At 38.7% G+C, this 22,836-nt stretch overlaps 1 protein-coding gene across 3 annotated transcripts in view; it reads left to right on the top strand.

Moving 5' to 3' along the window:
* Positions 1-22,836, top strand: part of vgll4b (vestigial-like family member 4b) — a 105,057-nt gene that overhangs the window by 60,381 nt on the left and 21,840 nt on the right. For 2 of the 3 annotated variants that reach the window (XM_052017364.1, XM_052017366.1), the window contains one exon: positions 13,681-13,867. In XM_052017364.1, coding sequence (XP_051873324.1) covers positions 13,681-13,867 — 187 coding nt within the window. Of the gene's footprint in view, positions 1-5,422; positions 6,042-13,680; positions 13,868-22,836 lie in introns of those variants that run through there. The other variant, XM_052017365.1, reaches the window with a different exon arrangement.

Below are 22,836 nucleotides of genomic sequence, written 5' to 3'. Positions count from 1 at the left end.
GTGTGGTCTAACCAGGGTTTTATAGAGCTACAACATTACCGCGTGGCTCTTGGACTCAATACCCCGACTAATGAAGGCCAACACACCATACGCCTTCTGAACAATCCTATCAACCTGCGCGGCAACCTTGAGGGATCTATGGACGTGGACCCCAAGATCCCTCTGTTCCTCCACACTGCTTAGAGTCCTGCCATTAACCTTGTATTCTGCCTTCAAATTCAATCTTCCAAAGTGTATCACTTCACACTTTTCCAAGTTGAACTCCATCTGCCACTTCTCAGCCCAGCTCTGCATCCTATCAATGTCCTGTTGTAACCTACAGCAACCTCCTACACTATCCACAACACCACCAACCTTCATGTCATCTGCCAACTTACTAACCCACCCTTCCACATCCTCATCCAAGTCATTTATAAAAATCACAAAGAGCAGGGGTCCCAGAACATATCCCTGCAGAACACCACTGGTCACCGACCTCCAGGCAGAATGCGCTCCATCTACCACCAACCTCTGTCTTCTATGGGCGAGCCAATTCTGAATCCACACAGCCAGGTTTCCCTGGATCCCATGCCTCCTGACTTTCTGAATGAGCCTTCCATGAGGAACATTATCATACGCCTTACTAAAATCCATGTACACCACATCCACTGCTCTAACTTAATCAAAGTGCTTTGTCACATCCTCAAAGAATTCAATCAGGTTTGTGAGGCACAACCTGCCCCTCGTAAAGTCATGTTGACTGTCCCTAATCAGCCTATGCTTCTCCAAATGCCCATAAATCCTGTGTCTAAGAATCTTCTCCAGTAATTTGCCCACCACTGAAGTAGGACTCACTGGCCTGTAATTCCCCGGGTTGTCCTTATCTTGAACAAGCTTTACTGCAGCTTGTTGCAGACTGCAGCTTTACCTGAAAACCTATTTCTAATACTTGCGTGCAGAAACACGAGGCTTACTAGAACTGAACTGAGCCAGGTTTGTTACAGTGAATGTTAGATTGAGATATCTGTGACACCATCTGTATAATTCCATCTGTATTTTTGTTTGGTGGATCAGCATTTACCAGGGCCATATTTTTAGGAATAATATGTAACTTATTATCTAATATACAACCTACCCTGCTACTAAACAAGAAACAAACTTGAATTTTAAGCAAAATTATGGAATTGGTTTGGTCTTCAAAGTTGGGCAACATATTTACCGCAGAAAGGAACATTGATAGTCCTTGCATTGATATTTTAACATGTCAAGTATGACAGCATTGCCTATGTTGAAATGATTTTTAAATGATATACCACAAACTAGTTAAGATTAGAAAATGTAGCATAAAAATCTATTGAAGTATATGGAAGACTAAAAAAAATCCTATTTTGATATCACAGAACTTTTGACTTAATTGCCTATTGATATATTGCTATTGCCATTTTTAATTGGTATCCTTTTGGATCAATGTTCCAGAATGCATATTTTGTTGTAATTCTACCATCTTGCCTCTAGGTTATGCTACTGAGCACATTCTCAGTGACATGGAAATGTTTATGTAAATCCAGAAAATTGTTCCCCCCCACCCCCCCCCCCAATTATAAGAATAAGTATTTTTTTTGAACAGATTTATCTATAATTTTTTTAAAAATCATTCCAATTAATCCCTACAGTAATTTCAAAAACTGAACGTACTTACCCTAGAATTCACAAATTGTTGTCATTAAATGCTTGTGCCAGAGAAAACTCATTGCAAAAAAATAAGAATAGCATAGAAACTATTTTTAGAAGAATTAAGCATAAACCTAGTGGACATGGAGCTAAAAGCACTGCTGGTGAGGATATGGTCCATACAAATCCACTTATTGCAATCAAGGCAAATGATTGGTCAATCCTGGTCCCAATTCTCCTGGGGTAAAATGGGTAAGAAAAATGGCCCAGAATTCTCAGTTCAAATTGCTGGAATAATCACTGGGGAAAATATATATGTGAGTAGATGATGATGGATTGCCATATCAGGTCATGATCAAACAATCTGATACCATTCTCTATCGTATCTCAAGTATTGCTGATTTAGTGAAAAATTGGAAGTGTGGTTGGCAGCTATTGGAAAAGTACCAATTAAATTACAACAATTATTAATCTTTATGTCAGTTGCTTTTTTTTTCCCCAAACTTACTAAAATACCTCTCTATCCTGAAGTAAATCACAGACTAGCTCCCAGATTTCTTCCTCACTTCTGTTTAGTTTGTTTTTCTGAATTCCAGGAGCTGTTGAATTGGAAATAGGAGCATTATCCCTGATTTTATGATATTCCCAGCCATTCACCTCAGTATAAGAGCACCAATAGCAACCTCAAAAAGAGAGCCAAGAAATTCCTGTGTACTCCAAAGGGTGTGCTAGAATGGTGCATGTGTGGTGGGACAACTGTTTTAGCTGGGCTCAGGAATTCAGCCTGAGTCTGGCCTGGGAATCCAACATTTGATGGTAGTACTTGGTGCAATTGGTGGCTGGAAGCCATGTAATGGCCTTTGAGCATATCTGGAAGGTTGGGAAGAGTAATTAGAGGCTGACAAATTATGTGGTTGGTGGGGGTGGAATGGCGAGTTGAAATTGCAGGATCAGGGAACTGCTTGGAAATTTGGTGGGGGGGGGGGGGGGGGTGTCCCAGCATGATTCGACTTCCTCCGCAGTTCTTTAAAAGGAGTGTTGCAGGTCCTGCCATGCAGCATATATGGAAATTGCATTAGAATCACCTGGATTGCTTGTGACAGGAACTTCTGGTTTGATTTTTTTTCCAGTAGTGCAAAGCATACCAGAAGTGGTTGATTTCGTGTTTCACTCAGGGAAAAATCTATTTTCAAGTGCATAATTGGGGGGTGGGGGAAAACATTATGCAATTAAACATCCAGGCAAGAATGTTTTATTGACACTGATAACAACATTGGGATTCAGTTGGAAAGGTTCGCTTTAATTTTATTGGGAATTTGTTGTTTGTTTGGATTCTCTTAGTTTAATAGGACCATATATATGCAGAGCACCTGTGGTGATTCTTGTTTGGTGACTTTGGGATCAACATAATGACACACTTATTGGTCTAGCCGAAAGCTTCTGAAGATGGTTGTGATATCTCTGCAGCAAATGAATTGAGATCATCCAGCTCAGTGGTGGTGGAGGATTGATCCCTGATCCACTGGTCTATGTTTCTAACTAAATGTTGATATACATTAGATAACTTAATTATTTTTATGTATATGGCAAAATATTTTCAAAAGCCTTGGATTTGAACCCTAGAAATGTAAGGCCGAAAGGTGTTGGTTTGGGGACTTGAGTATTCTGTTTTAACATATCTACTTTGCACTGTTTAATGACCTTTTACCACATAGCCTGTTGTATGTACTGACACAGCAACATTCACTCTCAAACACTTCAACAGGGCTTGTTTCTCATTTTATAAAAGCTCCATTTTTTTATATATAGAAGCATGGTCAATTTGTATTTGAACATTTTTATTACAATTGTAATGTTTATTACAGTTGTAATGTTTAATACTCTTCTGAATTAGTCATAGGTTAAATTCCTTTTAGAATCGTATGTGATCAGTTGTGTACCACAGGAATTGATGCTAGGACCTTTGCTGTATGTTAGTTGCATTAATGATCTGCATGTGAGTATAGGAGCTATCATTAGATGTTCGCAATTGACACAAAAAAATCGGTGGTGTTGATAGCAGGAGGGGTAGTCTTTGGATACGCACTTGTATTGATGAGTTGGTAAAATGGACACAGCAATGGGAAATGGAATTTAATCTTGAAAAATCTGAGATCATGCATTTTGGCAGGACTAATAAGGCTAGCTCATACACAATGGACCCTAGGAAGTTCAGAGGGACCTTGGGGTACATGTCCAAGGATCACTGAAGGCAGTAGCAAGGGTAGATCACATTGCAAACAGATATTTGCAAAGAATATAAGAGCAAGGAGCTTGTGATACAACTATATAAAAGATTAGTTAGGCTACAGCTGCAGTAATGCATGCAGTTCTGGTCATCACACTAGGAGGAGAATATGATTACGTTGGAGTTCAGATTCACTAGGATGTTGTTTGGGATGAAGCACCTCAGTTGTGAGGAGAGACAATGGATTGGATTTGTTTTCCTTAGTGTGGAGAAGACTGAAGGGAGACATCACTGAGGTTTACAATATTGAGGGGCAAAGATACACAGTGGAAAAATTCTTTACTTAGCAAAGGTATCAATAACCAAAGGGCATAGGTTTAAGGCAAAGTGTTGGAGATTTCAGAGAGTTTTGAAGAAGAATTGTTTTCACCCAGAGGATGGTTGAAATCTGGAACACATTGCCTGAGGGGGTGGTGGAGGCAGGTGTTTTCACAACATGCAAGAAGTACTTATATGAACACTTGAAATTCCATGGCATAGAAGGCTATGGGCCAAGTACGGGAAAATAGGATTAGCATAGATGGTAGCTGATGGACAAGTTGAGCTAAAGGGTCTGTTTCTGAACTGTATGACTCTAAAAATCAATATTCTAAATGCTTCAAATGAATATCTTATCTTTTGTTCCTTGTACACATTGTAGTTTGGATTTTGAACACAGACCTCAATGTCTAGTAAAAAATTCAATAACGAACAAAAACAAATATACACCTCAGTGTGTACTTAAACTAATACTGGAGTTTCACATTCCTCTCCTTTTTAATCAAGTTAAAATTTTGGGAAGCAGAAATATCTTTTCCAGTTCACATGAACCTGCATTGTTCAGTCTGTTCTCCTCATGGATACTGTTCGACTCGGTGAGTACTTGCAGCACCTTCTGATTTCGTTTTGGACTTCCAGTCTCCAGCTTTTTTTTTGCTCCAATTAAAGTTTTGAGAATCCGTGCATTGACCATCGGACCTGATGCACCTTTTTAAACTCCTCTAATCGTCAGGAATGGGCGACTGTGCTTACAATTCATTCAGTTCTGCCTTATGGTGAAGTTTTAGTAGAGACCAATTCCTGTTCTTTCAGTAGATAACTAAATAATCGTTTCAGAGATCTGAATGCAACTTTTCAGACGGTCTTACTTATTGGTTACTCGCTAGTGCGCTTGATGAGAAAACCTAAAGGGAGCGGAGGGACAAAATAATAAAGGAGAAAGAAATGCAGAGTGTAGTGGAAAACACTGGATCAAGCCTGTCTGTATCTGGGAACATTTCCAAACAGGTGTTGTCTTGCCAGAGCTCTTATTGTAAACATTTTTTTATTTAAAAAAAACATTAGTTGCAGTAAGTTAATATTTCTGCAAATATGAGTTTTAATACTGAAATCAAGTGTGCAAAAATGCAAAGGTTGTGCTCGCAAAATCTCTCTGCTGCGTGTAATTTTTTTCTCTCTCTTGCAGAGCCAGCAGTGTTTGAAATAGAAGGCAGGGCGAACACTGCCCCGTTTCTCTGCCCCCACCCCGGCCTGTTCCCTCCCACTTCCAGCATTTGGAGCCTGCTCGTGTGCAGAGAGGAGGGAGGGGAGGGGAGGGGAGGGGAAGGGAAGGGGGGAGCCGTGCCATTTGAGGCGCTCGGGGGCCGCACTGAGCATGCCCGGTCGGCTGCCCGCTCACAGAGAAGAAGCTGGTTCGCATTCGAGTCATACCAAGCATATCCTGCATGTCTGTGCAGTTAACTTGCAGCGGGCTGTGAGGAGAGCTGGCGTGTTTTGTCTCCGTCAGAACTGAGCCTTCTAACCATGAACTCAAGAGTTTCTTCCCTGTGAGGGGAGGGGAATAGAAACCAGTCCTTTCTTTTGTTTTAAACCCACCTCTCCCCACTCAGTATTCTAGAAGGGTACAACTTTTTTTTAATATATCTGAAAGGCTGGGGCCTTCGGCTTTGGGGAGAGAGAGAGAGAGAGAAAAACACAGCCAGGAGCTAGTCTGAAGCGCGTTATCTGGTTAAGCAAACAGCTGGTCTTTTTGCTATCCAGTAAATGCTACTTAAGAAAATGGACCTGTTGAACTATCAGTACTTGGACAAGATGAGCAACAATATTGGCATCCTTTGCTTTGAAGGTAAAAAAAAACTCCAGCTTGTTTCGGTCTTTGCTGTACTTGAATGCATTGTCAGTTTTTTTTCTTGATTGTTGAATGTTCCACTTTATTCAGGACCAGGATATAAATTAATTTGATTCTATTTGGTTCTTATGTTTAGTATCAGTTTTTAAACTTGTTGATTTTCTTGTCTTGATTTCGTGTTCATTTTTTTTGCTGGTGAAAAAGCTATGCCCAGGGCCCTAAGAGATTGCAGCCATGCTAACAAAGAGAACTTGCTGGCTGTCTGAGGAGCCATGTTGTACTTCCACAGTCTGACTCTTTGTTTAGCTTATCATTTCCTGTGTAGTTCTGAGAAAGTTTTGACATTGAAGGATGTGCCTCTTCTCTCCAACGTTGGAAGAGATTGTCGAGCCAAAAGGAATCCGTTTGCTCGGATTGATTATAGCTTAGTCCTTTTTCGTTTGGTTTAAAAGATTTTGCACACAGTGTTTTGCATTACTCTCGAGAGTTCAGTTACGATTGAAGATGACCCACAATGTCACTGTCGGGCTACTTGTGTTGTTAAGCTGCCTCTACGTGCTGTTTAAAGGAGTGGTAATGGCTTGATTTTGCAGCCTAAAGCAATTCTGGTTTAAAGCTGTTTGGCACAAGTACTGCACAAACCACATTTGGTACAGTACTATCCACGCTTGCGTTAGTAAATCAATTCAAGCTGCGTATTTTTGGACTTCATTCATTAAAAATATAAAGCAAACTTAATTGCTAAAGCATGTCTGAGCATTTGACCTGCAGATTCAGATAATGTTGCAGATCTTTAAGAAGCCTTCTGGTCCTGTTTTAAAGCTGCAGCAGTTAATTAATTACTACTGTAATAGCCTGAACGCAAATAAAAACTTGAGACGAGTGAGGAACAAAGGAAAGCAGCATTTCTGCTTTAAATGATTAACTTCCAGGCAGAACTTAATGTTCACGAAGTTTGATTCCTTTCTTAGGTGCATTTTACTATTCACTTTACATGCAAGCACTGTAGTTTTCTGTGGATGAAATCGGTGATCTTTAGTGGAGACAAACGATTTAATAACTTTATGAAGATTTTTATTTCCCTGTTATTTTGAACTTGGCAGCCTTGATCTCACTCCATGTACATTTCTTTCCACAAAATACCGTGGAAGGTTTTTGGGAATTTCCACAAAAAATAATGTACCCATAGTTCTCTGTGAGCATTTATTATGACCACATCAAGATGTGTTGTAAATCAGTCATGGTCAATTTCCATTAGAAATTTATTTTTATCAATAAAATTAGAACCTCGGTTAAAATGTTGTTAGTGTGATTCAACATAATAGAGGATGTCAGCCAAATTTACTGCAATCTGTTCTTATTATTATTTTTATTCCTTTTTGTTATAACTGACATTCCCATTCTGGTTTTTACAGTATTGAGGCTTGTATTCAGTTTGAAATTTAGTTTTGATATAGCCCACTGATGCCAAACAAAATGTAGTTTTGTCAAAGGTGATTTTGCAAAATGTTGGAGAAACTTAGCTATCATATTTGAATAATCAAAGATGGAAGTAAATTTTAATGGGAGGAATTGGGTTATTCATGTGGATATGGCATCCATAATCAGATTTTATTCTTTGGTCTTTTGATGAAATTTTGGGGTACACTTTTTTTTATCTTCTGCTGCTGTGTTAGCAGCTGTTGTGACCTGGAAGCAACCTCTTTCAGCAAACATTAACTCAGTAACATTGATGGCAATGCCAGAGGTCACTTTGGTTTGGTCCACATATAATTGTCATAAATGATCTTCCATATGTTGGTCTCTTCTGCTTGGTCTCTTAGCAGAAAAGTTTGATTAAATTCTGGTCATTTCTTTACATAGCACTTAGAATTTTAATTGTTTTGGACACAGATATTTTCAAAGTGGGAATTAAAGTTGTTTTCATTAATCAGCTGCATTCATTGTAATTTTCAAGCCCCTTCATTGAAATTTAAAGCTTTATATGAACAGCTCCTTTTATGAAAGTTCTGATTATGTCAGTGTCATTTTATTTTGAACTTTGTTTCAATTTATTTTGAAAGGATTGTTACACAAGCACAATGACAAAATATGATTAAAGTTAATATAGTCAATTATTGAAATACTTTTCAAATAGATGTACAAATTTATATACATATTGACAGGGAAAGGGACAAATTAAGAATAAGGCACTCGGTATTTTGTACTTAAAATGGTCAGATGATGTTTTTACGATTGAACTTTAAGATGGAAAAATGGTTATGTGCTTTAAGGCTTAAACTAAACATGTTAATTTTAATTTAATATTCCGAGATGGTTAGGTCCCAGACTAATAGATTCAGAAAATGAATCAAAATTGCTGAAACTATAGTCCTGTTTCAGTAGTCACGCCTGTTTTAATTCCGGTATCCAGGTTTCAGTATTTGTGTGTGTGTATAATGAGAATGCAAGCATTCAAAAGCCCATTACTAAAGCTGAGCCAGTAGCTCAGGGGTGAAAAGGCTATGTACCAGAACCGTTCTGTACCAGCTGCCTGCACTGCTGCACCGTGTCAAATGACAGGCACTTGATACTCAGTGAATTTTGAGCTTCAACATCTGCATCTTGTTCTCCCCCCACCCCCCCCCCCCCCCACCCTGTGCAAATGCTTTTCTTTGAGCTCATTCAGTGCAGTGAAAATGGAATTTGTAAAATGACACATGATAACATGTAGGGTAATAGATTTGTCATTCTTTAGCTCTTCTGCTGATTCTGTTCTAGAAAATAATGCAATCTCATTGGTGAGGGCAACATCTTTTGGTAGTGGTTCTTCTCCGTTTGTTTAGTGTGGGTGTCCAGATGGCTGAAACGACAGGAGGCATCCTTTTGTGATGATCTGCTCCTTCTGTGTCTCTCTCCTTGGCCTTGAACTGCAATAACTAGAATGGATGAACTGGAGAGTAAATTGAATTTAGAAATTGTCTTCAGGGTATTTTCTAAAGTTACAACTGAGCTGGAACTCAAATGTTGGCCAGTATGCTTGCTACTAGTGTGATAATTGATTAGGTTACGTTCTGATTCAGGTGAACGTGATTTTGGAGATCTTCAGTTCATCAGTCGAGAACTTTTGTGATGGGAGGAGAAAAGGAGTTTGGCTGAGGAATAGTATACTGTGAGGGGCTGAAAAAAATGATGAACCTTGAGTAATTCAAGAGCTGCTGGAAAGGGGTGTGAGAGGCTTAGTTTAAAGATGGTACAAAAATATAGGGAAACATCTGTAACTGGAGTTCTGGGTTACATTACAATGCCATAAACAATTTTCTGTTGGAGACGTGAGATAAATTGCCTTTATTTGAATGTTCAGCACTGCAACACTTTTTCAGCTGTAGACTGCATTACATTTAACCCTTTGTCGGAACTTCCAGCTTTCTCGTGGCACATTTGCCAAGCTGGTGGCACTTGATCTGATTTAACTATTTTGTCTGGTGGTGTGATAATACCTTGAATGTGTATAGGGAAAATGTAAGGAAGTTTTGTGGGCTTGTGTTTCTTATGGAAAAAGCTGATGGCTGAACTTTGTTTTTCTGTCAGGGATAAGATTATCTTGGTGTTCTGGTATTTTTTTAATGTTGTGCTGGTGTGATCATTTCTGAATAACAGTTTCAGGTGCTTTAGACTAGGGTCTGGACCAGAAGTGCTAGTCCAGGTCAGCTTTTATTCATCTTCCCCATCTAACTATTTAAAATTATAATGTAACTTACAATTGAAAAGTTTGCTTAAGGATTGTTTGTAAATTATGCAAACAAAATTGGTGTCTTTGATTATGTGATCATACTTGCCTCCTAAAGCAGTTTATCTGATCTTAATTCAGTGCTGTTTTCTGGATCTTGCTAAACACAGGTTGATTTGGCTGTTTTCCTGGATTGCAGTCGTGCCCACACTTAAACTACATCATTAGCTGTTAGGTATTTTGGTAGTGAGTTAGTGAAATATATTTGAGTGTTTTCTCTTCATGTTAAAAATATTTGAACCACAAAATTTGGAATTGTTTTAAGTGACTATGTAATTCCATTGCTGTTGGTTGATTAACTGTTTACTTTTCTGTTCTACCTTTTTACACTTCTATTCTTTGTTTACTGCACATCATTTTTGGCGGGAAGCAAAATCCACTTAAGCCCAAGGAATCCTGTCCAGTAAAACCCGATCTGCAACATTATGCAAACTGACTTGACATCTTTATGTTCATGACTTCATCTCCTTGTAGAAGGATAAAAGGAGAGGTCATTTTCAGTGTTATCGGCTGTGATCTGAGCCGTGTTTTTCATATTCCACAAAGCTGGATCAGATTTAAATGGAGCAGACACTGGCAAAGCAGAAAGGAAAAAAGATCAGTGGTGGGAACAACGGTGTGCTTTGTTAAACTGCAACTAAAATTAAGACTGAAAATTTACTCATGCATATGCATAAGCCTCTAGAATTTCCATGTGTTTTCCATGTAAACAATTCCTCATTATATTTTGATTTGCAACCAAGTGCAAATATTACGTTGTTCTTTGGCAGTTAAGTTGGGACTCATAATTTAACTGAGCTTTCTCATCTAACAACTGGATTTAAATCCAAATTCAGCATCCTGGTTTCTACAACTGGGGTAAGGAAATAGAGTGACCATCTGGCTACTTCTAAATCCTTAAAATTCTCTAGCAGGTGTCAAAAAAAGGTCACAATGACAACAATATCTCAGTGAATTGTGTTTGTATGTCCCTTTGTGTTCAAAACATCAATCTTCTTTCATTTTGTGCCATTTGTTCATAATTAACTTTTGAAGCAGACGTCCCTTAAATCTGGATCATTTTTTTCCCGGGTTGCTTTGAATCATAGAACTTTACCACCTAGAAAGAGGCCATTAGTCCTGTCAGGTCATTGATGGCTAAAGATGCTCTTCAGACCATTTCCACTTTCCAGCTCTAGGTTCATAGCTTTGTAGTTTCAATTATTCAACCAGGTACTTTAAATGTAGAGAAGGTTTCTGTATACATTGCCTTTTCCAGGCAGAGAGTGCCAGACCTTCAATACTCTGGCTGGAAAAATAACTCCTCTCAAATGCTTCTACCAATTTCAGGTGACCTCCTCGTTGCGGCTTTTCGGGTAACAGAAATTCACCCTTGCAGAGAATTAACGAATCGCTACCTGGAAGTCTGAGACACGGGATAAAATTTGCTCTTCCGGAATTGAGTTGGGGGTGGGGTGGTGGGGAAGAAATGTTTCTTGAGGCATGTGTATACGACGTGGCTTTGCATTATGGAAAACTGGGATATGGGCGATTTTCCAGGACCGCAACCCCCCCACTCCCCCATAATGTGGGGGTCGCCTGTACATTAAATCTATGCACTCTAGTCTGAAGTTTCAGATGTCTTTTGTTTTAAGACTGTCAAATCTTTCAGAGGGTTATTTTTGGATATACTTTTGAATATGCAAAATTCTCAGTATAACATCTATGTAAAGATTAGATCAATTGTGTACTGTATATTTTATGGGTTTTCTATTTTTTTAAAAGTTATACCTAGAGACATTGTTCCTTAATTCCTTTGTGACATGTTGGCGTAGTTTCCAGTTCCCACACAGAAAAATGGGTCAGGATATGGAAGTTAGCAGCTGCCATTATAAATAGTTCTGAGACAAATCATTCCATAAATTATACATAGACTTTCAATTAAAATATTAAACAATTTCTCATTCTAGTATTAAGTGAGTTTTACACATGCAAATATTCCTCCTAGGGCAGCTGGTGTGCACTGCAGCGATATTTTTCCATTTCTTTCTGTGGTATCTTTTGAGGGCTATCATAGTAACTGCAGTCTGCTCAAATTCAATCGCCTGGAGCTGATTTAGAACTTTGATAGCCTCCCTTTTTTTTTGTTTGCTTCCATTTCCTGCTGAATGCAGCCAAATTACTGGCACAGCTGAGAATGGGATTTGTATGTTATAATAATTTGTAGTGTTGTGGAAGAAGCAATGTGGCCAGAAATATGTGCTGAGGGCTCAGATGTGTGAGACATTTTGCTTTTCATGGTGATTGAGGGTTAACTTGCATTGAACCAAGAATTTATCAGATCATTACATTGTACAGGTGTGTTTTGATTTGTTAGCACTGTTGACCTGCAGTGGCAGGAATGCCAATCTGTAGCCCTAGTGCCATGCTCTTAAAATCCATTTGACCTGATTTTCTTTTTGGCTTTGTAGGCTGGAATGTTTGGAAATGGTGGCTTTTTAATATCATTAGGGGATAATTCATAAATCAGAATGTTTAAGATTTCCTAATGTGTACTGCTCAAGATGGATTATAATTAATGAGGACGTGGCTTTAGTCTGTATATGGCTCCTTGAGGCTCAACAAAACACTTAAACATCTTGTTTGATGCTCTCCCTCGGCTTTACTTTTTTATGCCTTAAGCAATTTTTACTTCTCATTTTGAGGTTAATCATAACTCTTGAGAACCATTTTATTTTCAAGTAATTTTTAACCTCATTTATTTCTAAACTTTCAGCAAGTCCTATTTTGCCTTCATTTACCACTTTGATGGGTCCTGCCTAGGCACATTTTTATTTTTGTAGCTTTTTCACATCTGTTGGCGGGTTGAGAACTTCCTTCCTGGGGAGCATAAGTAACTTGGCAAACATCAGGTTAAAATTCCACCGGGAAGAGGGTGGAAATTCTATACATAGCAGCTCAGCTGGGCAAGAAAATACATGTAAAATGTTCTCTTGCTGCCTCAAATGAATAAGCCGTCAGGAAAGTAAAATTGGAAATGTTTCAAAAAGTTGCTTGGTAATGAGGCCGATGACTCGTAAAAAGTCACATGAATATTCTGCGTGTGGAATGCATAGTATCTGGTTCTACCAGACAAAAACTAAATTAAATGCATTCAAACTGCTGCTGAAGCCTTTTTTTAAAGTCTCGCTTTATCATAGGGTTTCTTGCCAAAATCATGATGTCATTTTCGGTTGCCATGGTGCGTGGTTAGACTGGAGGAGACAACCCAGCCAGCAAAATAGGACATTTGTTTGGTGAACTACAGTGTGGTTTCCCTTCACTGACTGAATGCTGTAGGGAAAACTACCAACAATAAATCTCTTGAATTTTCAGCTCGTTGCCTTTTTTGTAGTTTGAGGAAGAGGTGTGGGCCTTGTATCAGACTTGGGTATATGCACTTATTTTTCCCATCTATTCAGGGTGTGTGAGTCTGCTTGGTTTTTGTGCTGTAGATGTACTGTAGAACATTGGCGGTCTCCAATAAGCTAGTAAAGTTTAGTTTGGCAAGCTGCTTTTTCCTCTGCTACAGCCCTGATTGTGCGGAAAGAGAAACACAATTTCCCACAGCGCTAGGTGACTTGATGCAGAATTATATTTCACACTGTAGTGAAGTAGCAGATTTTATCCAAAGCAGGAAGAATCCTTGCCCTTTTGTGGCACTTGGGTATGACCAGTAAGATATTGAATAAAATATAATGAACATTTTAATATTTATTTTTACTCACTGTTAGGTATGGTGCAATTTTAAAAAAAATTCTTCTCACATAACACAAAAATTATGTTAAGCTGTTTTATTGTGCTTACAACCTGTATTTGAGAGGAATAAAATCTTTATTTAATCTACAGGTGAAGCTGCATTAAGGAGTGACGGTAGGATGCAGTCGATCCCAGTGTCCTCTGCACTCACCAACCATCGTACAGGACCTCCACCTATTAGCCCCAACAAGAGGAAGTTCAGTGGAGACCAGGGTGATGATGATGTGGAAAGTGAGAGTGAGCAATTCTCCAAAACAAGCAGGTTATATGTTCAAGTGTAAGTTTTGTTTTGTCTGGAGACTCTGAACTTATAGGCTACATTGGTTACAAAAGATGGAAATGGTTGGAGTGTCCTGAATGGCAAGCAACTTCTGAGACAGCTAGGATTTACACATGTGCTAATGACTGTCCTTGAGTTCTGCTATCAGTTTACATTCTTTATTGGGTCTGTCTACTGGTTTTACTGAAGTAAAATTTGCAGGAAAACCTGGGTCCAAAGAAAACTCCTAACCAAATAGTATGCTTGTGTAAATACTGTCTGTGCACATACTGCTGTCAGTCATGTTCAAAACAAAAAGGCTATCAAATTCTCAATCTGTCACAATCCTTGCCTCACAGTTGTGTTTCTACCAACAAAATTTTTTTAGGGGTGGGGGAGGAGGAGGGATTAAGATTATGAAGTATACAAGCATCTGATATGTTTATCCACCATAACCAATAATTTAATTAATTTTTAAAAATACTAACACTGTATGCAGATTGATATGCCTTCTGCTTGATCATTGCTATATCTAGACCATATTTTCCCCCTCTCCCAATTTCCAGTAAGACTTTACTCGGTCTGGCTTCTTGCTCATACCATTGCTTTATGGGTGCTTGATTCCCTTTTCAGTTTGTACTGTGGGACTGTATATTTTCCCACCCACATAGTCTGAGGTATCGTCATTCTTTATTAACAGTGTACAGTGCTACTTTATCTCACACAATGTGATCCATGCCACTGTACTCAATATCCAACTTTTTCACCACTGTGGTTGGATTATTGTTTAGAGGATGAGTTGCAACAATTCAACAGCACATCCTAAACCTTCGACCTCTTCCTTAAGAGAAGAATTAACAGGAACACTACTTTTGCGGATTATGCTATCTGACTTGAATACATACAGCTATTTCTTCATCTTTGATAGTTGCAAAACTCTTTGCATTCCGATTGCAGTAATTTGGGAGCAATACCACAAAATTGATTGTTCAAGAAGAGAAAACTACCTTGCTCTGTGTGCAAATGGGAGTTGGCAATAAATGTTGACACTGCCTATATTTGGAAAACAAAGTTAAGCAAAAAAAATTCATAGAAGTTTCAAATACTCTGACATTGTTATGTTTTGTGTAGTGGTCAAGTGCAACTTGCCATCATTTGCCCCACCCTTTCCCATTTTATAAGACTCGTTATGGTACAGTTTTGGCTTTCACTAGAAAAATGTTTCCAGATTGTGGTTGGTAATTGGGCAAATGTGTCTTAGAACAAAAATCCAGTTGACTTTTAATGTACTTGAAAATATTACTTTTTACATTAACCAGAGAAAAGAATTCTGAAAGAATACATTTGTTGTCAGGATACCAGATGCTAAGATCTGAATGCTAGAACCCATGAAATGGAAACAGAGGCAATAGGGTTGCTTTTCTTTCTTGCTTTCTGTGTCACAATGTAGCCTCTGGAATGGAATCTTCTACATGTTGTTTTATACATTGCTTGTTTGCTGAGAGAGAATTATTGAGTATGAATATATGTAGTTTTTAAGTGACACTGTCCAATTTTTAAAAAAAAACTTGTTTTACACAATTTTTAAGATTTCCTTTCTCTCTCCTGTTTTGCCCTCCCCCATTCTCCAATACATTTTGTAATCATTTGCTAAAGTTTCCTTTACTTGTGCATCTGGTTAGTATGTGGGGCTTTTCAGTTCTTTGGTAGACCAGGGGAAGTTTTATCAATGAGTCTTGTCTTGGCCTGACATTGAGGCAATTTATATGCAGATTATTTAGTTAATAAAACTGCTGGTGGCTCAGTAGGCAAGTACATCTTGTGGTATGGCTCTGCACCATTGCATTCAACAAGTTGGGTTGAATGTGTATCATTAAGTATTATGTAATTGGCATTAATGATTGGGAGCTAAATAAAGGGGAAAAACTAAGCACATTTTTTATGGATATCACCTATGGTTAGCTCACATAATGACAACCAGTGCATACAGTTTTAAAACAAGCTTCTGATACCTTGCCCTGTTTGAGCTGCTGCCCTATAATGATTGATCAAACTTTATAGGAGAAAAGAATTTGATTGGACAGATATTGCTGTGAGCACTAATGTTATTTTTGCTAATCTAGGTTTTGCATCATGTCGTACTGTGTGTAAAGTACTGCTCCCCCTTTGTGCACTGTACTATTTGCAAAATAAATATAGAACTTGCACATTTAATGAAGATGTCTGTTTCTGAATCTGTAAACTTGGCCTGGTTTTGGATATGTAATAGTTAAAACTACTTAATTTTAAGTTTCCCAATAATGTCCCTGCCATTTTCCTCTGTCACTCTAGGGAATTATTCAGATACCCGGTGCATGTTGTTGCAGTGCTTACCAAGGGTTCCAAAATATGAGTTCTGTTTATAGAACTCCTTTTGTAAGCTCTGCCAAAGGCTGATGGTGGAACTTGGCCTTGAAGATGTGGAGAATCTTGTGTTCATTTCCCAATGCGCGCTGAGTTAGTTGATATCGCTTGGGATGGTGGTAATCACATGAGCTTGATTAAAGAAAGGTTTAGAAGGGATCAGTAGGTGGTTGCAATCTGGAAAGCACCGCCTGAGAAGATGGTGGAGGCAGGTACTCTCACAACATTTAAGAAGAATCTGGACAGGGGCTTGGTTCATAACCTACTATGCCTTAGTGGCTCAAGTGCTGGTAAGTGAGATTAGTATAGATGGGTACTTGATGGTTGGCACATGCGGTGGGCCAAAAGCCCTGTATCTGTGCTGAGTAACTCTGACTCAAAAAGATGGAATTCATTGTTCTCAAGTATTAGACTTGGTTCTTTCCAATTACTTATGGATATGTATGTTGGTGGTGGAGAGGGCTTAGTTTAGTGTGGTCTTGTTGATTTTTCCCAATGCCTGTTTACATATTAGTGAAATGGCTGTTGAGGAATAAGAGGTTGTGATCTGTTAGAAGTACCACAGGTGTTCTGTTTCCTCATTTGGGGGATAAGGAAAGTAGGTGGCAGATTACTGCAAGTTATGTTGCATGTAATTTGCGAAAATGGAACTGGGGATAATGTAGAAGCCTGTCTGTCCCCCGCCCCCCCCCCCCCCCCCCCCCCCCCCCTTGGATTGCAAGTGCAGAGGGAGGAAGTGGCCAAGTATCTTAAGTAGCGCTGTCTAGTTTGAAATGATGTTGAGGGGCTGGAAGTAATAAGTATTTTTTAAAAAATAATTGGATTGCCGTAGATGCAACTGAAGGAATTCCTAGTCTACAGTTGTAGATTGGGTTATGTGGACCTTTTATTTGGCATAGCTTTGTCTGTTTGAAATTATCGCCCTTCCCAAAGAACATAAACTATGTGCAAAATTGGGAAGTGTCACTCCCATAACCTCTGGAGGACTTTTTATCAATGGTGGAAGAAATGGAAACAGAATGTAAATTGCAATCTTGGGAGATTGCCTTAACAAATTAGCTGAACCACTCAGAACCAGGCATGTTCCATATCCTGTCTGCTGCTTTGTGCAGTTCTTGGAAGAGTCATTGAAGCAGAATATTCTTTTAATTGCATGTGGAATTTTATTTTATAATATTGGCACCAGGATCAGACACTGATCCATTCCAGTCTGTCACAATCCTGTCATGATGCAGTTTGGTGTCATGATGGAATTGTATTAACATGCTGAACTTGTTTGCTGCATTTACAATGCAGAGCAGTGAAGTGTCTATTCCCAGAGGAGGGTTGGGATACCACTGCAGTCCGAACACCTCAGTTGGGTGCTCTTGTATATGGGGGTGTCAACAACTGTGGGTATCTGGGTCAGCCCCCTACTGAAGATGACATAATATAGAAGCACTCATTCTTCAGATATTCTCAAGCCTAGAATCTGTGGTTTTAAATACTAACCAGTTGTTAATTATAATGAAACCTGAAGGGTAACTAACTGTAAATAACTTTTTAATCCCATTTGGATATCATGGATTTGTTATATAAAGTATTTCTACAATGAAGATTTCAACATGTGCCATATTCTGAGATTCAGTATTTTCCCTCCTAAATGAAGTGGTGTCTGATGTTAATGCTTTGCACGTAAAAAAAGAATTACGCTCACAAGTGACTAGAACTTGACCTTTGGGCGCTACAATGAAATTGAATTTGTCCTAGCCAATGTAGAATCCACACCAGCCTGAGCGGTCTCTACAAGGTATGTCAGTCAAACTATGTACCTTTTTATTCCAGTAAATGATACAGTGATATCTTTGCTTTAATTCATGCTGATCAGTCTGTCTCCGTGTACTACGTGGATCTTGTTTTCAACAGAGAGAATATGTAATCAGAAATGCCACTCCTTGAAATAAAATAATCCTGCAGGGTGACTTGCAACGTTTTTCTTGAAAGTTGAGGAGTTTTTTGCTTTTGCATATTTCTTTAAACCCAGAATTGTGTTGACAGTCTTGGCTCCTTGCCAGCCTTTACAAACCCTCCCTTGCTATTAATCGACAAAGTTTTCAACTTATTTCAAAGGATCTGGTTAAATAACATTGCTGAGGTTTGGTAGTCTTTCCATTCTGGGCCAGCTGAATGGATTGCTTCAGTCCCTCCACGAAATGCAAGTTCAGGGGCACGAGTTTGTAATGTGGCTTGTTGTTTGTGCCTCATTGGGTACATAGCTTGGAGAGTCTTTGATGCTCCATTTTGTTTAATAAATGGCCATGCCTGTTGTATGTCATATGAATGTGGTTCACCATGGTCCAATATTTAATTTGCAAGTGGGAGCCTGGAAACTCAATGGTAAGAACGTCAACCACACTTTTTGTTGGACCCTCTTAGAACATATTGTAGCGCCAACAAGTCTGTGTCAGGCTGTTGATAAGTTCTCAGCTTGTCTATTCAGGTGCTGTGTTTAAATTTGGCTCATAATAGTCAAAAGTAAAATTTGAAACTCAATAGTATAAAGTGGAAGATCCATAAAGCTAAACAGAGTCCTCAATTTGTATTTTCTGCACTAGCAATCACAGCAATATAGGTAATTGGTAACTTATTTGACAATTTTTTACAAGTTGCTAAACACTGAATAAATGTAGATTGATTACATTAAACTTATTACTGTAGATCTGAAGTGCATCTAGCCAATGATGGCCTAGAGTTCTTTGGTGGGAAAATTGTACTAATTGGTATGCTTACACTGTCCCTGTGCAATTGCTTGTCTAATGTAAGGGTTCTGTAAGAGCTGTAGCCTTTCCTAGTAAAATATTGGGAAAACCCAAGACTATTGGTGTTGAGTCTTCCCAACACAAATACAGTGGAAACATTGGAAAGAGGAAGAACTTTCCATTGATGCTAGGAATATACGCATTTATCAACTTTAAGATAAATTTATTCTGAACAACTAATGCCCATGTTTCTTCAGAACAGAAGTTTCCTGTGCCATCTCAAGCTATCAATACAGAAGTCGTGTCCTCTTGCAGCAATTCCCTTCAGCTTTGAACCATTAACTGAGACTGAACATGATGATCTTAAGATGTAATGTCCAAATGTTGAGTTGAAATTATGCCAAGTACTTCCTCCTTCATATTTATCCCTTCTGTGATGTTGCATGTCTCTATCATTATACTTATGCTGCTAAAATATTGATGCGTACTTTTTGTTTCCTCCTGACTCAATTCTCCAATATTTTCCTTGCTTGTCTCTCCTTCTCTTCCCTCCTGCGTAAACCTGTTATTCAGATATTGCTGCTCACATTCTAACCAGTGTCAAATTCCTCCAGTCACCCTTTCCTGTGTTTACTGAGCTGGATTATGCCCTAGTCTACCAGTGTCTCAGTTTAACATTGTCATCTTCGTGTCCGAATCTCCCCCATAGCTTTGCTCTGTGCTTCTGAATTCTAGTTTCTTGTGCATTGGCCATTGTGTAATTCACAAGAAACTAGATGTGGCTTTGACCATGCATTTGTAAACACTAGAATTCCTACCCTAAACTTCTGTTGTTTCATCTCTTTTAAGGTGGTACTCTGCTGAACACAAGATATTGTATTTGGTCAAAATGCAAAGGATATTTTGAATTTTGAGAGAATAGTGGTTGATCAGGGAAGGAAAAACCCAAAGGGTTTGGAAATTGAATTAAAATGTTTTTTATTGAACACTTAAATAAAAACGGCAAAAGTGGTGACAATTGATATGCCTGACTTGTGCCACACAAACTTTAAATTTTGAATACCAGTATCAAAAAATTGCATAATCCTTAGAGATGATCATCGATGCAAGTTAGTAAGGGAATTGTAGCAGGTTTTGTTTGTTCATTTATTCATTGGAGTGGCTATGTGCATTTTTCTTTCTCCTTTCCCATGACTTTCCCATACAGAACAGCATACAGCTAAAACAGATTTCACTTATTCCTGACTAGGCAAATTGATCACAACACATTGTCAGCAGAGGCAGTTTGCATTCCTGATCTCTACTTCATTCCATGCATTCCATATCCAGTTAGAATGTGGTGTAGTTACAAAGCAAATACAGATCTTTAATATTTAGTTGGGCTTGATGAAAAGATAGTAACTTCTGGTTTACAAGCTGCATTTTGCATTTGTTTTGAACAGCTTAATAGACGGTGCATGATCGGTGTAAAAATAGATTGGTAACTGCTGGTTAAAGCAGCATTTCAGACCTGATAAATGTTTAGCTATGTAACAGTTCGGCTATGTTGCAAAGATGTGATGTGTTGCTAAACTGTCCAGGGATCCTGCTGCTAGTTCAGATTTTGGAAGCTGTGCAGTAACCGGATGATTTCTGATGTGATCTGAAGGATATCTGGATTTTTGAGGTGCATGAGACCTTTGTTCATTTGTGGTCCGACCTTGCAGTAGCCTTAACCCTCCTATCCCAGCCCTTTTCCCTTAGTCATTTGTAGGTGAATCAACTCTGCTGATCTATATGCTGGTGTGATAGTGATTCTCTGACTTGCCCATTGTGTCTGCCTCTGTTAGGAGCGTTGATCCTTTAAAGGACCGTGTTAAGTTAATGAGGAAACTAAGAAAATGGAGAGGGGCTTTGGGGTGGGTGGGAGTGGGGTGATGGTGGTTAGTGTTTGTGAGTATAAGCAGTTAGTGACCTATTCTTCAGGCTAAGGGATCAAAAATTATTGGTTTATTAATTTGTTTGATATAAATTAAAGCAGCAAGCCCAAGTAGAAAGATGAGTATATTTGAATTGTTTTAAAGGATGTAGACAACACAGCAATTGTGCAAATAAAAAATGTTCCATTCACAGCAATCTGTTTCCTTTTATGTTACAGTAGAGTAACAACAAGATTTATTCATTACTTTAAAGTGGATGGTGACATAATGCAATACGTTTTCTGGCATTGAAATGGAGAGGAACAATGGAAGTTCACAACTGACTTGGTTCACAAACAGGATGACGTCTCCATGCTGTTTATAAAATGTAGTTAACAAGCATGTTGTACGTGTAAGATTTTGATGAGTTACATGCCCAGTTCCTGAAATGTCCTATAGAATGATTATTGTATTACATAATGTGTATGTATTACTTGTATGTAAGTAGCTAACTTGGTTTACTGACTCTCCCAATTCATTTTGGCATTTGTAATTTCCATTTTTCATCCAAAAATCCATGGTGGTAGGAACAATATTGCAACATTGGAAATGTCCAGTGCCAGTGTACACAGTGCAACAAAAGCTGCTTTCTATCCGTGCTTTCCCACTAGGTGACTAAGCTCTGAGCTGCTGGCAACATCTGAAAATGGTTTTGCTCGAAAGGTTGACCAACAAGAACTCTTGGTAAATTTGGAGTGAAGGAGAATGTTCTCATGACCTGTCCCTCTGCATCACCACCCCCTCCCATCCTACCACCACCCAAGCAAGTAGAAACATCATGGTGAAATGGCCGAGTGTTGGTGATAGTGAGTAAAGTGGAATTTAGAAATGAATTTGTAGCAACTTGAAGAGTTCATCAAGGCTAGAATTTCCATTAGAGTCACGGTTGTACAGTACCAAATAAACCTTTCGGCCCACCATCTCCATGCCAACCATCAGTTGCCTGTCAGTACTAATCCCATTAACCAGCACTTGGTCCATAGCCTTCTATGTCTTGATATTTGAGTTGATCATTTACATGTTTATTAAATGTTGAGAGTCTCCGTCTCAACCACTCCCCTGAGTAGAAAAAAAGAACTCTTCTTGAAAATCCCCTGTTAAATCTCCTACCCCTTAAACCTGTGCCGTCTGGTTTTGGATACCTCTGCTGTGGGGAAAAGTTTCTTACTCTCTATCCAATCTGTGTCCCTCATAATCTTGTACATCTCGAAGTACACCTCAGTCTCTCCTCAAAGCTGAAATGCTCCATTTTGGGTAACATCCTGGCGAATCTCTGTGCTCTTTCCAGTGCAGTCATATCTTTACTCAACTGTGGCAACTGGAGCTACATACAATATTCCAGCTTTAGCCTAACCAGTGTTTCGTATAGTTGTACCATTACCTCCCTGCTTTTGTATTCTGTGCCTGGCTAATGAAGGCAAACATCTCTATGCCTTATTTACCTGTGCTGCCACCTTCAGGGATCCTTAGAGTTGTAGACCAAAGTCCCTTGTTCCTTTATACTCCCTAGGGCCCTACCATTCATTAGTTGTAGTATGAGCCACAGACCTTGCATGAAGCAATGTTTTTTTTCCCCTTTTTAATATTTGCCACTTTTGTGTCTCACCATTTTCCAGTCCTCTACCAGCAGAAATTGCACTAGTGGAATTGTGGAATAATACTTTGTGGAATCAACTAATTGGAATTCAACCTAATTTAATGTATTCACAAACCTGGATCATTGAAGTATAAGTACTTATTTATCAAAGGAGTATAAACCATCCTTATTTCAGAAGGAAGCTGAATCTTGTTTAGTGTGGGTTGTAAGACACGTTTTTCACAATGTCAGCTAAAATGATGTCTTGCATCAGACTTGACTCAGGGTCACAATCATGTTCAAATATCTGTA

Source organism: Pristis pectinata, chromosome 6 (genome assembly GCF_009764475.1).
Source record: "Pristis pectinata isolate sPriPec2 chromosome 6, sPriPec2.1.pri, whole genome shotgun sequence".
Lineage (NCBI taxonomy): Eukaryota > Metazoa > Chordata > Chondrichthyes > Rhinopristiformes > Pristidae > Pristis > Pristis pectinata.
Note: the sequence above shows the minus strand (reverse complement) of the source record. Positions and strands in the feature narration are given on the sequence as shown.